Consider the following 13,862-nt stretch of genomic DNA (forward strand, 5'->3'; position numbering starts at 1 on the left):
AATCATATGTGGAGCTGACATAATGTTCGTGTGAACTAAGTGATAAGATGGATATATTGCTTTAGTTTTGTAGGTCAGCACAATTACACAAAGAAAAAGTATGATATAAAGTATGACCAAGACATTATTTAGAGGTTAAAGAGTCAAAACTCATAAAAATAAACTGGCAAGATTTTATCAGTTCAGTGTGAAGAGAGGCATTACAGAATTCAGATAATACAAAGAGTAAATGGAGGTATAACTTGGGAACATCAATAGGAGAAAGAATCAGATGAATGAACCAGCTAAATGCTAAGTTGGTAGTAATGGTCCTCATGAGAAAGGAATACTAAAATAAGCAGGCTGGAGTTGTGGCTCAGTGGTAGAGCACTTGCCTAGTATGTGTGAGGCACTGGATTCGATTCTCAGCACCACATATAAATAAATATACAAAGGTCCATCAACTACTAAAAACATCTTTTTTTTTTTTTAAAAAAAAGGATGTTCAAGGAATGTAATTAGGTTGTAAAAGGTAGAGTAAGACTTTAAAGAAAGTCAGTGGTGACCCAAAATGGAGATTTTGTTTTAAATAAGAATAGAAAAAAATTATGTTTTTTTTCCACAAAATGTGAAAAAATTAAAAGACAATTAGGAAACTGACAAGTAATTTTTTATTTCACATTAGGAAGCCAATTTTTTTTTCAAGATTTAAATGAAGAAAGGATCGTCTATTGTTTCCTTTGGGTATAAAGTAGTTTTCTATAGAAAAACTTGGAAAATATAGGAAAATGTGAAAGTGCATAAAAAGCCCTCACTTTTATGACAATTATTAATATTTCAGTACTTCTATGCTTCATGTTAATATTTTTGAGATATCTTTTAAAAGTTATCTTTTTAGAGCAATTTTGCATATTGCTTACCTTCTGAATATTATATCATGAAAATTTTTGTCATAAATTAATTTTATTAGCTTTTTAATTTTGAATAAATTTTAAGTGGATGATATCTAATCTAAATATTTACTAAAGCTATTATAATAAAAATGTATACTAAATAATAGATGTTTAAATTATTAATTGGTTAAAATTACTTGTTGAGTATCTGATATGATAATGACCAGTATTAATTATTTATTCTCTCAGAGGCATTGTTCTACTTCTTTACAGAGATTATGTCATTTAAAAATCATATTGATCCTATGAATAATCTATCATTATTGCTCCCATTTTATTTGAAGACATTTGGTAATATGGCTCAAGTTTTCATAGCTAGTCAGTGTGGACCTGGAATTCAAAAAAGGCAATTTGACTCCCAAATCCATTTTCGTAAATCCATACATTTATATAACATGTACTAAACCCTGCACTGGGCATTGGGGATATAATGGTAAGGAAACAGCAAGGTTATCTCCACCCCCTCAAAGCCATATAGGCAGGGAAATAGATATTAGCCAAGCGATTGACTTCGTGAATGTGTATTTACAAACTGAAATCAATATATTAAAAAAAAAAGGGACATGTATGTCTGTGATAGATGCTAGGAGCCTGACTAAACAGCTTGGAGAAGTCTTCCTAGAGGAGGCGATTATTCTTCAGACTGAGACCTGAAGAATAAGTAACCGACAATTAGGTGATCACTCTGTATAGAGTGAACTCGTGGAAAACACGAGGGTGGGAAGACACATGGATGTCAGGGCCAACAGGAATTCAGAGATCGGATGGGAGGGGATTGGGGTAGAGGAGGGTAGCGTGTGTTAAGGATTTTTGATCCTTATTTTAAGGTTCATAGAAATCTCACTGTTTTAGGTAAGGAGTGACATAATCAGATTCGAATTTTTTAAAGTTTTTTTTCCTGTGCATTGTGGAGGCCAAAGGGCATGTGGATGGAATTCTGGATAGATTTTTTGCTGAAGCCAAGTAAGAAAGGATGGTAATTTGGTCCAAATTGAGGCAATAGAGGTGGAAACACCTGAGCAGATTCAATGGATATTTCAGAGATAAATTCGAAATGATGATGGGTTAGTAAGCTTTCTATGGGCTGAGATAGAAATCACTAGAAAAGACCAAAATTAGGAAGGTAGATTATGAATTTAATCTTGCACCAGTGATTTTGGTGTGTATTTAAGACACCTAAACAAAGAATTTAATTACACAGTTGGCTATAGGGTGTAGAACCAAAGTCATTGCCATAGATAAAATTGCCCCCCAGGAAAGAAGATAAAATGTAAATAGAGTTCACTAGTCTCTGGGAAGGCTATTTCATGATTGGGTAAAGAATCGTGAGTTGGCAAAAAAAGTGTTGTGAGGAGACAGGTTGTAGCCTGTCTAATGTAGGTTAGAATTACCAGTGATCATTGAAAGCACACTGGAAATTGGTGACCATGAATTTATGGTGAGTCCGTCTGCCCTGAGGAGTGACTCTGCAAACAGCACTTGTGTAGTTGGGTGCAAAGGCAGAAAAGCTGAAGAAGACAGGGATGACCCAGGATTGTTTTCAAGGTATGTGGAGTGAGGCAGAGAACCCCAGAATTCAGGCACATAACATCATGTAGCAAAAAAATGTTAATATAGAAAAAGGCTTTAAATATATTAAACAACTCTGAGAGATACATTTTATGCTGAAATATTTGTTCCCATTTCCAATATTTCTTTTGGATAAATTCCTAGAATTACTCAGTCAAAGAGTAAGAATAACATTCAGACGGGGCTTTAATGACATTACCAATTTGTTTCCAAATAAATTTCCTAATTTTGTTTGCAACAGGGTAGTGGGTGTTCTCATTTTCATTCTTTGCATCTTGACAGGCAAAAAGGATGTATCCTTTAAATTCTTGTAATCGTTATTTTTTGGGGGGACTACTCTGTGTTTGATAAATTTTCCTTGGTTAAGATACATATCTTATGGTGCATATGAGAAGCCCTTCTGTTGCTTTTATAGAACAATGAAAACGCATCTGGTTATTGAGTTTTGGAGTCATAAAGCACTTCTTGCAAACCAATACATTATATTCTGAATTTCTGGACAAATCTGAGTCCAAAGTGTTCCAAGAAGAGGATAATGGAAAGGCCCCAAAGTAGACAATGCTTAGGAAGAAAGCCAGTCTTACCTAAGCAGAGAGGGAGAAATAGGAAAAGTGAGAGAGCAAATGTTAAGAGATGAGGTCAAAAAGATAGTGCAGGGTCCAAATATAACAGAGTCGTGAAACCAGGGTGAGGAATTTGCATTCTGTTTTGAGTGAAATGAGAAACCTTGGATGATTTTGAGTGATGTGATCTGACTTTAAAGAGATGACACTGTTGGGAGGCATGTACAGGACAGAGTGGAAGCAGAAGCCTCTTCAGGATATTAATTCTCTGGTAGTTCAAGGGCAGAAGTGGGATCTGAAGCAGGTATAGGCTGAGGACTATGAGATGACACAAATAAACCCTTTTAGTTCTGTTCTTTCTACACTGATGTGTAAGTTGAGAGGCTCAAAACAGATGCTGGAGACTTGTTCCTTTAACTTCAATGCCTAGGATGTTGAAGGCAGGGCAGGCTTGGGGCTTAGGGATCTTCAGCTGCTGCTTCCTAATGAGAACTGGGAAAGTGTGTGTTGTGTGTGTGTGTGTGTGTGTGTGTGTTTTCACAGCCCAGGAGTCCAGTTATCTCTTTCCTCTCAGTCTTGGCTCTGAGCCTCCTCTCTGCAACTCCCTCTAAGGATCTCTCTTGGGATATGTATCTGGCCAATACAGAAAGATTATATCTCTCACTCACTTTCTGCCTATTTTCTCTCCTACTCACGCAGGGTGTGTGAGACAGGGGTTCCAAATGCATAGTTTTGGGCTTTCTTATGTTCAAATGATGTCATCAGCATAATCATCCCACGATTCTGATTAGATAGCAAGTTTATCATGCAGCATCTTTAATTTCCCATTGGACATACATATTTTATCCATATGCTTTTTTTTTGTTGTTAGAATTCTTAATTAAATCTATTCTTTGGATGCCATACCCCCTGCACTTAAATCTTATCCTCCTCACAACTCAACCCTCAGCCTATTTAGGAATCCCAATTCTCACTAAAGGGTAACCCTGTGAGCTTTGAGATGGTTTGAAGAGTGTGTAGTAATTTGATATAACTTATAAGTTTTATTTTTGAGTCCCTGTGAAATCTCATCCTCTTCCTCCACTGTTTGCAATAAAAAGCTTTTTCTAAACCTCTCCCTTTTGAGCTGCTCCCTGATTTTAGGTTAGTCTGAAGTGTACTGGGTTGTGTATATAGTTCCTGAGGCCTAGGGGAACAGTCACGTTAATTTACCAAGTCTAGAGAAGAAAGCCTTTGCAAATTTTGAGTCCCCAGGGAGAGGTGTCTGTTGCAGGATTTTCTGAGAAGATGTTAATTTATATATCAATTATTTATTGGACTTCAATTCTGCACTTGGTACTGACATGATCTAGTCACTTAAGACTTAATTCTTAAAATCACCAAAGCCCGTTAAATGAAGACAGACTTTCCAACAATGAATATCTCAGCAGTTTATAGGAACTGTGATTAATTTATACACAGGGATCAATGAGGAGACAGAGACATTTGGTGAAGGTGGGAGGGATGGTGAAGGTGGGAGGGATGGAGAGAACTAAAATACAAGTTTGGAGTGAGTTAAAAAGGGAACAGCATGAGAAATGATTGTGCCATAAGACACAGACCTGTTGTGAGATCTCTAAATACCTCAGTATGGGTGGAGCCTACCAGGTTGGATGCTGAAGGGAGCCTAGGAGATGAGGCCAAAGAGATAGTGGACAAAAGGGAGCCATGAAATTTTTAAGTTAGGTTGCATTATGACCATATTTTCATTTTAAAGGACTGCTTAGGGAGCAGAGTTTGCTCTGAAACCAGAGTACTACTTTGGTCACTTACTTAATAGGAAATCCTCAATAAAGGTGGGGAAGAGGTGGGGCAAAGGGTAGAATGAGACTGTGCAGTGATGGTGCAGATGTGGATGGAATGGGGGAATGGGAAAAAAGAATAGATTCTGAAAGGGTTTTTGTTTACAGTATAGAGCTGATTTATTTTTTAGAGTTTATTAAAATTTGATTCTTTTTAAAAAATGTGTTTTTAATTTTATTTTTTCATTTGTTATTTTCAGTTATATGTAACAATAGAGTGTATTTTGACATATTATACATTCATGGAGTATAACTTCCCATTCTTGTGGTTGAGCATGGTGGGAAGTAACCCTGGACGTGTGTGTATTCATATATGAATGTAGAAAAGTTATGTCTGATTCATTCTAGTGTCTTTCTTATTCCTATCCTCTTTCCTTTATTCCCCTTTGTCTAATCCAATGAACTTCTATTCTTCCCTCATCGTGCCCATATTGTGTGTTAGCATCCACATATCAGAGGGAACATTCAGCCTTTGTTTTGGGGGGATTGGCCGAGTAAAATTCCATTATGTATATGAACCACATTTTCCTTATCCATTCATCTATTGGTTGGTTCCATAGCTTAGTTATTGTGTTTTGAGTTGCTATAAACATTGATGTGGTCCTGTCACTGTAGTATGCTGATTTTAATTCCTTTGAGTATATACCAATGAATGGGATAACTGGGTCAAATGGTGGTTCCATTCCAAGTTTTCTGAGGAATCTCCATACCACTTTCCAGAGTGTTTGCACCAATTTGCAGTCCCACTATCAATGTATCAGTGTGCCTTTTTCCCCACATTCTCTCTAACATTTATTGTTGCTTGTACTCTTGATAGTTGCCATTCTGAGTAGAGTGAGATAGAATCTCAGTATAGTTTTAATTTGCAGTTCTCTAATTGCTAGAGATGTTAAACATTTTTTTTTCATGCATTTGTTGCCCAATTGTATTTCTTCTTCTGTGATGTGTTTGTTCAGTTCCTTTTCCCATTTATTGATTGGGTAATTTGTTTTTTTGGTGTTAAGTTTTTTGAGTTCTTTATATATCCTGGAGATTAATGCTCTGAGGTGTAGAGGGCAAAAATTTTCTCCCATTCTATAGGCTCTTTCTTCACATTCTTATTTGTTTCCTTTGCCAGGAAGAAGCTTTTAAGTTTGAATCCATCCTATTTATTGATTCTTGATTTTACTTCTTGTGTTTGAAGAGTCTTGTTGAGGAATTTGGTTCCTAAGCTGACATGGTGGACATTTCGGCCTACTTTTTCCTCTAGTAGGCACAGGGTCTCTAGACTAATGCCTATGTCTTTGATCCACATTGAGTTAAGTTTTATGCAGGTTGATAGATAGTGGTTTTCATAGCATCATTTCATTTTTCTCCATATGGATTTCCAGTTTTCCAAGCACCATTTGTTGAAGAGGCTATTTTTTCTCCATTTTATGTTTATGGAACCTTTATCTAGTATGATATAACCATATTTATGTGGGTTTGTCTCTATGTCTTCTATAAATTCTGAAAGTTTTAAGAAGGGTCAATTGACAGGACATAGTGAGAGATTTCATGTGAGTGATGAAGAAAAGGAAATAGCAAAATTTGGGAGAAAGATGAGTTCAATTTTCAAATGTTGGAATTTCAGGTACACTTGGGACTTCTAGCTACAGATGCCCAGCAGATAGCCATTAATCTGAGAACATTAATACAGAAAGGTATTGATACAAATATCAGACTCAAGGTTCTTTGAATCTTTGATATATTCTGTCTTTCTCTGTCTCTCTGTCTCTGTCTCTGTCTCCCTCTCCTTCTTTCACCCCCTCCCCTCCCTTCACCCCCCTCTACCTAATATAAAGTAACTCTATTCTTCCCTAGCTGCCCCCAACATTGAAAATTAACATCCATATAACAGAGAAAACATTCAGATTTTGGTTCTTTGGGATTGGCTTATTTGGCTTTGTATGATATTCTCTAGCTCCATCCATTTACTGGCAAATGCCATAAGTTCATTCTTCTTTAAGACTGAGCAATATTCCTTGTGTATATATACTGCATTTTTAAATTCATTCATCTGTTGAAGGATACTTAGGTTGGTTTCATAGTTTAGTTACTGTGAGTAGAACTGCTATAAACATTGATGTGGTCATGTCACTATAGTATGCTAATTTTAAGTCCTTTGGGTATAAACTGAGGAGTGGAATAGCTGGGTCAAATGGTAGTTCCATTCCAAGTTTTCTGAAGAATCTTCATATCACTTTTCATAATGGTTGCACCAATTTGCCATCACACTAGTATTGTATGAATGAACCTTTTCTTTAACATCCTTGCTAATATTTATTGTTGCTTGTATTATCAAAAATTGCCATTCTGACTAGAGTGAGATGAAATTGTAGAGTAGTTCTGATTTTCATTACTCTAGTTGCTAGAGATGTTGTATATCTTTGTGTATATTAGTTGATTGATTGCATTTCTTCTTCTGTGAAGTACCTGTTCAGCTCCTTAGCCCATTTATTTATTGAGTTTTTTTTTTTGGTATTAAGTTTTTTGAGTTCTTTATATATCCTGGAGATTAATACTCTATATGAGGTATATGTGGTAAAGATTTCTTCCCATTCCATAGGCTCTCTGTTCACATTATTGATTTTATATATATATGAGGTATATGTGGTAAAGATTTCTTCCCATTCCATAGGCTCTCTGTTCACATTATTGATTTTTTTTCTGAAGCTTTTTTGTTTGAATCCATCCCATTTATTGATTCTTGATTTTACTTCTTGTGCTTTAGGAGTTTTTTTTTTTTATGGTGAACATTTGGGCCTACTTTTTTTTTTTTTTAACTCTTGGTCCAATAGAGATTTATAGTGTTATTTCTTTCTCTATCCAATCTAGGCCATAAAAGAGTAGTCCTACCTTTTATTCTTCAGAACATGTTATATACTAATTTCCTTAATTTCTGATATATCCATTCTGCAAGTTCTAAATGTTGGATCTGGGATACTGGGTGCTAAGGGGAAGTGACAATTATGCAGACAGGGACCACCTCTAATGTGTGGATTTAGTAGGTTCCTCAGCAATTATGTGTAAAATTTCTGCATATCCCTATGTACCCTATCTAGATTCCTCTCCTGAATCCTGCAGCATGTTCTAGATCTTCACCACTTTTGACTCTTTCCACACTAATACCATGTTGCAAAACTTGACTGATAGTCTTTCCATTTCAAAGACAAAATAGAAGGAATCATGTTGGACTCCTTCAACCATACAATACCACTCCTTCAAAGGTATCCATGGGAGCTTTTACACTTTCTTTCCTTTGGCCACAGAGAAGAACATAACTAAAAGAAGTTAATATTCAATTATCAGTCTATGTTCTTGACCTGATCATTTCTCTTTCAGCGATTCCTTCTTTCTCTTCTACATTAAGCTATATTGTCATTTACTGTCAGTTTTGCACTTGCTGTGACCAAAGTACTTGACAAGAACAATGTTGAGAAGGGAAAGTTTATTTTGGGTCACAGTTTCAGAGGTTCAGTTCATGGTTTGTTGAGTCCATTGCTCTGGGCCCAAGGTGCGGCAGAAAATCATGGAATAAAGGCATGACAGAGGAGTACTGCTCACCTCATTGTGGTCAGGAAGCAAATAGAGGGGTAGAGGCTGATGGAAAGATGTATTCGTTCCAGGGCACACCCCTAGTTACCTACCTCCTCCAGTGACATCTCACATACCTACACTTTACCATCCAGTTAGTCCATTCAAATTAGGATGGTCAGATTAGGTCACAGCTTTCACAATTCATTTTACCTATGAATATTCCTGCATTAACACAGGGGCTTTTGAGGGAAATCTCATATCTTAACCACAACACTTACCTTCTCCATGCTCAAGACTTCTTAAAAAAAAAAAAAAAAAAAAAGGAAAACCCTCAATTGAATTTGAATCCATCCTTGAGCTGCCAATTCCTTCTCCAAATCAGATGGGTCATTGTCTTTTTATGCTCTTCTGCCTTTAAACCAAATTTTACAACTTCAGCACTATTGCTATTTGGGGTTTGATAATACCTTGTTGGGGCCCTGTGTACTCAAGGGATGTTAGCAGCATCCCTGGTCTTTGGTCTCTACCAACTAGATGCCAGGAGCACTCCCCCTACCAGTTGTGACAACAAAAATGTCTGTAAAAACTGCAGGGTGTGTGTGTGTGTGTGTGTGTGTGTGTGTGTGTGTGTGCAAAATCATCTCAATTGAGACTAAACTCATAACACTGGCTGTTTAAACAGGGGTGCACTGAGACTCTGAACAGAGCTTGTTAATGTTTCATTATCAGGGGAGAATGTAGCTGATTTTACTACTGGAGTGACCACGATAACAAATAATTTTGTTTTTTTTTTCTTCAGAAGCTATGCTGACAGGAAACCCAACAGTTCTAAAGAGAGAGGATGTGAATTTCACATCCTGGTAATATTCAGAGTGGACATCAAGAGACCCATGTGGATTTTAGTCAGCTGTTTTGTCACTGTGGCTAAAAGACCTGACAAGAGTAATTTGAGGAGGGAAAGTTTATCTGGGGGCTAATGGTTTCAGAGGTCTCAGTCCATAGACAACCGACTCCATTCCTCAGGGCCTGAGGTGAGGCCGAGTATCTGTGGAAGAGTGTGATGGAGAAAAACAGCTAAGGACATCTCAAGAGGAAGGAGGGAGGAAGAGAGGGAGGTGGGAGGAGAGAGAGAGGGAGAGAGAGAGAGAGAGAGAGAGAGAGAGAGAGAGAGAGAAAAGGTGGAGGGAGAGAAGGAGAGAAAGAGAAGGAGAGAGAAAGGGGGAGGAAAATACCATGCTCAACAAAGACAAAATAAAAACCCCAAAGGCCTGCCCCCAACAAACCACCCACCTCCTCCAGTCACACCAGTTACCACCCAGTTAATCCCTATCAGGGATTAATGTGCTGATTAGGCTAAATCTTTTATAATCCAAGCATTTTAATTCTAAACTTGCTTGCATTGTCTCACATGTGAGCTTGTGGGGGACACCTCATATCTAACCCGTAACAGTGTGACTTTAGGTTATTGAAACATACCTGTGGCAAGATACGCGTTATTGATTTTCTTTCCATTAAGGTAACTTCTTTCAAATAGTATTTGTATTGGATTACAAGCTGGAGAACTCTTTTTACTATGCTTGATGGAATAATAGTGAAAGGACCTGAAGGAAGAAAACATGACGGTAAAGAGAAATGCGTGTCCTCTGAACTGGGGTCAAATTTGAATGGGGTTTACATATATTAATGTTATTTACATATCTAAGGTGCTCATTTTTTAATCTTTGTGAGTTTAGGTACAAATTATGGAATGCTACTGATTAAGACAAGGAGGAAAAAAAATGGTTGTGTATAACATTAAGTGCTGGAAGTATCCCTTTTAATTTTAGTAACCCGCATTTAAGTATGGCTGCCTTTGGATTCAACTCTCTAGATTGTTTCCTGGAGTGGGATATCACTGTAGACTGCATTAAGAAAGTTAGAATGAATGCCCCTGGTGAAACCAGGACTAAATCTGATACTAAAGAGGCCTTGAGCTGGCTTTTTTATTTAGAAGTCTTTTCTATGATGTACAAGCTTTACTGTAACTTTTGAAACCTAATGACATGGTGCCCTGGAATGATGTTTTAAATCAATTGTTTACAATTTGTTGAGTGCTTGCTATCTTTCAAATCCTGGGCTGAAATCGTAGAAATCTAATTCTCCCATAAATTTTGTGAGATGCTGCATTGTGTCAGAGCCAACTTACCTTGGCTCACAAGAGTAGATTTTGGATATGTCTTTCCAACTCTGTGTTCAGGGTCTTTCTTTCTTCTTCCCTTCTTGCCTTCTTCTCTTCTTTCCTCCATTTCTTCTCTCACTTAATCTTTCTTTCCCCCAGGGAACTTGTTGACCAGCATAACACTGAAGATGGGTTCAGTCCTATCTTCATTTTATTGTCCTCATTTTTTTGCAGAATTCAGGCTCAGCGATGTAATTCCTTTGCTGAATTCAGGTTCAGGTTCCTTGAACAAGTTTAACTTTTAAAAAAACCACATTAAGTTCTTGGGCTCTTCACAGGACATACATGGACGCTAAGACAATCTTTGAAATTTGGAGTATGCTGCATTTCAGAATATTTTTCATCATGCTTGGTTTCCCAACATGTATTTCCAAAATGTTCCCAGCATTTGTGTTATTAAACCCCTTTCTAGCACTGATCAGTTCTGTGACCCTCAGCAAGTGTTCTTAGCAGTCTGGGGGATGTGACCAGGGACCTTTAAGATCCTGCCCATTCATGTCAGCATTAAAATTCTTATACTTCTTATCTTATACATCTTATCTTCTAGAAGATGTCCCATTTAAAAAAAATATTAATTAAGAATGCCTTAAATAATTCTAGTCTAATTTTATTGAAGATGCAGCTTTGGCGGTGACATCTGTCATTTTGTTCTTACTTTGTTTTAAAAGTTTGAGAATCTGAAGCTGAAGGAATTCTACTGTGAGGAAAACCCACTTTTCGTGAAGCAGCCAGCCATTGCTCTGCAACAAGAGGACATCTGGAGTTTACAGGTGAAGGTTTACTTCGTTCACATAAGTCTTCAAACTAAAGCCATGGTTTAAAGTTTAAAAGGTCTTTCTTTTAAAGTGTTCTGGCCAAGCCAACAAATGATTAATGTAACATAAGACCATTGGCAATGTGAATCCTACACATAATTTTTTGACTTGCTTACAAAATCCAGTGTAATACTATCTGATTTCCAGAGTGACTAAACACAGAGAAATGGAAATATTTTGTTGGAACAAAAAAGTGGACTTTATTTTCACTTTGGCCTTCTAAGTACTTTTTTCTGTATCATCTAAAGATGCATTTGATTTGCTTTAGTGGGGTCTTTTACCTCTTCTATCTCCTTTTCATTTGTCTCCATTCCTACTGACTAAATGAATATGATCCAGAACTCATGTTTACTTTAGTAAAAGAAGATGATTTTTTTTTTTTTGTACTTGAAAGTGAACCTGGGGGCAGGGGGAGAGGAAGGTATAAACACTGAGCCACATCCCCAGACATTCTTATTTTTTGAGACAGGGTCTTGCAAAGTTGTGGAGGGCTTCACTGAGTTGCTGAGACTGGCCTTGAGCTTGTGATCCTCCTGCCTCAGCTTCTTGAGTTGCTGGGATTACGGGCATGTGCCACCATACCAATCCCCTCATTGGTGATACTAAAAAAAGAAATAGGAAAGCATAGTAAAGCACTGCATTCACAATTGACAAGTTACAGATTGCAAATCCTCCCATATTTGGGTATTATGAATTTGGACTTCTCCCAGATCCATTTAGGTCTTTGCTCGAGCATGTAAGGTTGTCATAAGACTTTCAGGAATTGTATAGGGTTCACATTTCCTGTTGTAGGAAACAACCAACCTTTTTCAATGGCTTAGTTTGTTTTAAAATACATTTCCCCCCTTTTTGTATAAGTCATACATACTAATTGCTGAAAACTAGAAAATACAGATGGACAAAGAAGAAACTAAAAATTAGTTATAATATACTGCTTTGGGAAGATTCTTACCATGAGTAGAGAAATTAGAAACTGAGAAAAAATACTCAGAATTCTAGTGTGCATAGATATAACCACCCTTCTCTGTGACATTATTGTTCTAGAAACCTCCTATGCATACAGATGTGTTTTAAATCAAAGATGAATGAATTCAAACTCTACACATTAAACTTGTTTTTTTCACTTAATGTTTTATGGATTTTTTTCCAGTTAGAAAAAGAGATTGACATCTTTTTGATAGAAATATGGTATTCTATTATGTCATAACATTTTAACTATTTCCACCTATTTGAATTATTAATAAGCTTTGACTTTTTGGTTTTTATATTTTATATTGTCTAAGGTAACAATGACCATACTCACAGTAAATGTCTAGCTCATGTCCATATCTCCATGAATGAAATTGATGGGACAAAGATTTGGATTCTTTTGATTAGTTCTTTTCAAATTTTCCTTCTAGAGAATATTTCTATAAAGAATATTATTTCCTACTGTTGTGTGGAAAAAATACACATTTTTGAAATTCAATCCTAAATCATTGAAAAATTGTAGCTTTCAATTTATTTAATTCCTTACAACGCATTTTTCCTCCTGCATCAGAATAGTATAGAATATTTCCAAATATCAGCAGCTAACACTTATTTATGCTTCCTCGTGAACAAGGCAGGAATTTAAGTGTTCTAAGTATTTAGCAGGAATGGATAATGCGGTTCTTTAATAACACTGGAAAGGTAGGTACCATTATGGTCCCCTTTTTATAGAGAAACAGACCCAGAGAGGTTATATAACCTGTTCAAGGTCACAGAAATAGTGTTTGGACATTGATATCAGGTTAAAGAATTTAACATGAAACTTCTACTGCAATATTGCCTCAGAAATTGGATGAAGGAAGGTGAGGAAAATGGAGACTAGGTAGTCCTGTTCTGAGGAGATTCTGATTTGTGAAGAAGGCTGGATGACCAGGTAACCCAATATGGCAGCAATCTCTTAGACAGACTTCAAGGGAAAGAATGTTGCCAACACTCAGGATGACAGCAATATTTTTTTTTCTAATTTTCAAAACTATAAAGTCCAGAAGCATAAGAGCTAACTTTATATGCACACAAGTATCACATGTAATATATAATATAAATATATGCTTATATTCATAAGAATTACTGTTTTCTTGCAGTATGTGAAATATTTTGGTATTTTAAAAAATATCTCCAAGAATTTTTCTTAGAAAGGTGACTTAAATTGATGATAAATTTTATATTTATACGTAAAGTCACAGTCATTTTGACTAGATTTTTGGTTAATGTTACTGATTAAACTCCCTCCTTTGGGTGTCAAAAAATTATAGTTTTGAAATAGTCATGACTTGGTAGAGAATTTTTAAAAACTTCTTCATCTCAGAGATAGGTAAGCTAAAATTAAATGTTCATAA

At 36.3% G+C, this 13,862-nt stretch overlaps 1 protein-coding gene across 2 annotated transcripts in view; it reads left to right on the plus strand.

Moving 5' to 3' along the window:
- Positions 1–13,862, plus strand: part of Lrrc69 (leucine rich repeat containing 69) — a 101,209-nt gene that overhangs the window by 66,642 nt on the left and 20,705 nt on the right. For both annotated transcript variants that reach the window (XM_076836343.1, XM_076836342.1), the window contains one exon: positions 11,350–11,451. In XM_076836343.1, the coding sequence (XP_076692458.1) occupies positions 11,350–11,451 (102 nt within the window). The remainder of the gene's footprint in view (positions 1–11,349; positions 11,452–13,862) is intronic.

Source organism: Callospermophilus lateralis, chromosome 16, assembly GCF_048772815.1.
Source record: "Callospermophilus lateralis isolate mCalLat2 chromosome 16, mCalLat2.hap1, whole genome shotgun sequence".
NCBI lineage: Eukaryota > Metazoa > Chordata > Mammalia > Rodentia > Sciuridae > Callospermophilus > Callospermophilus lateralis.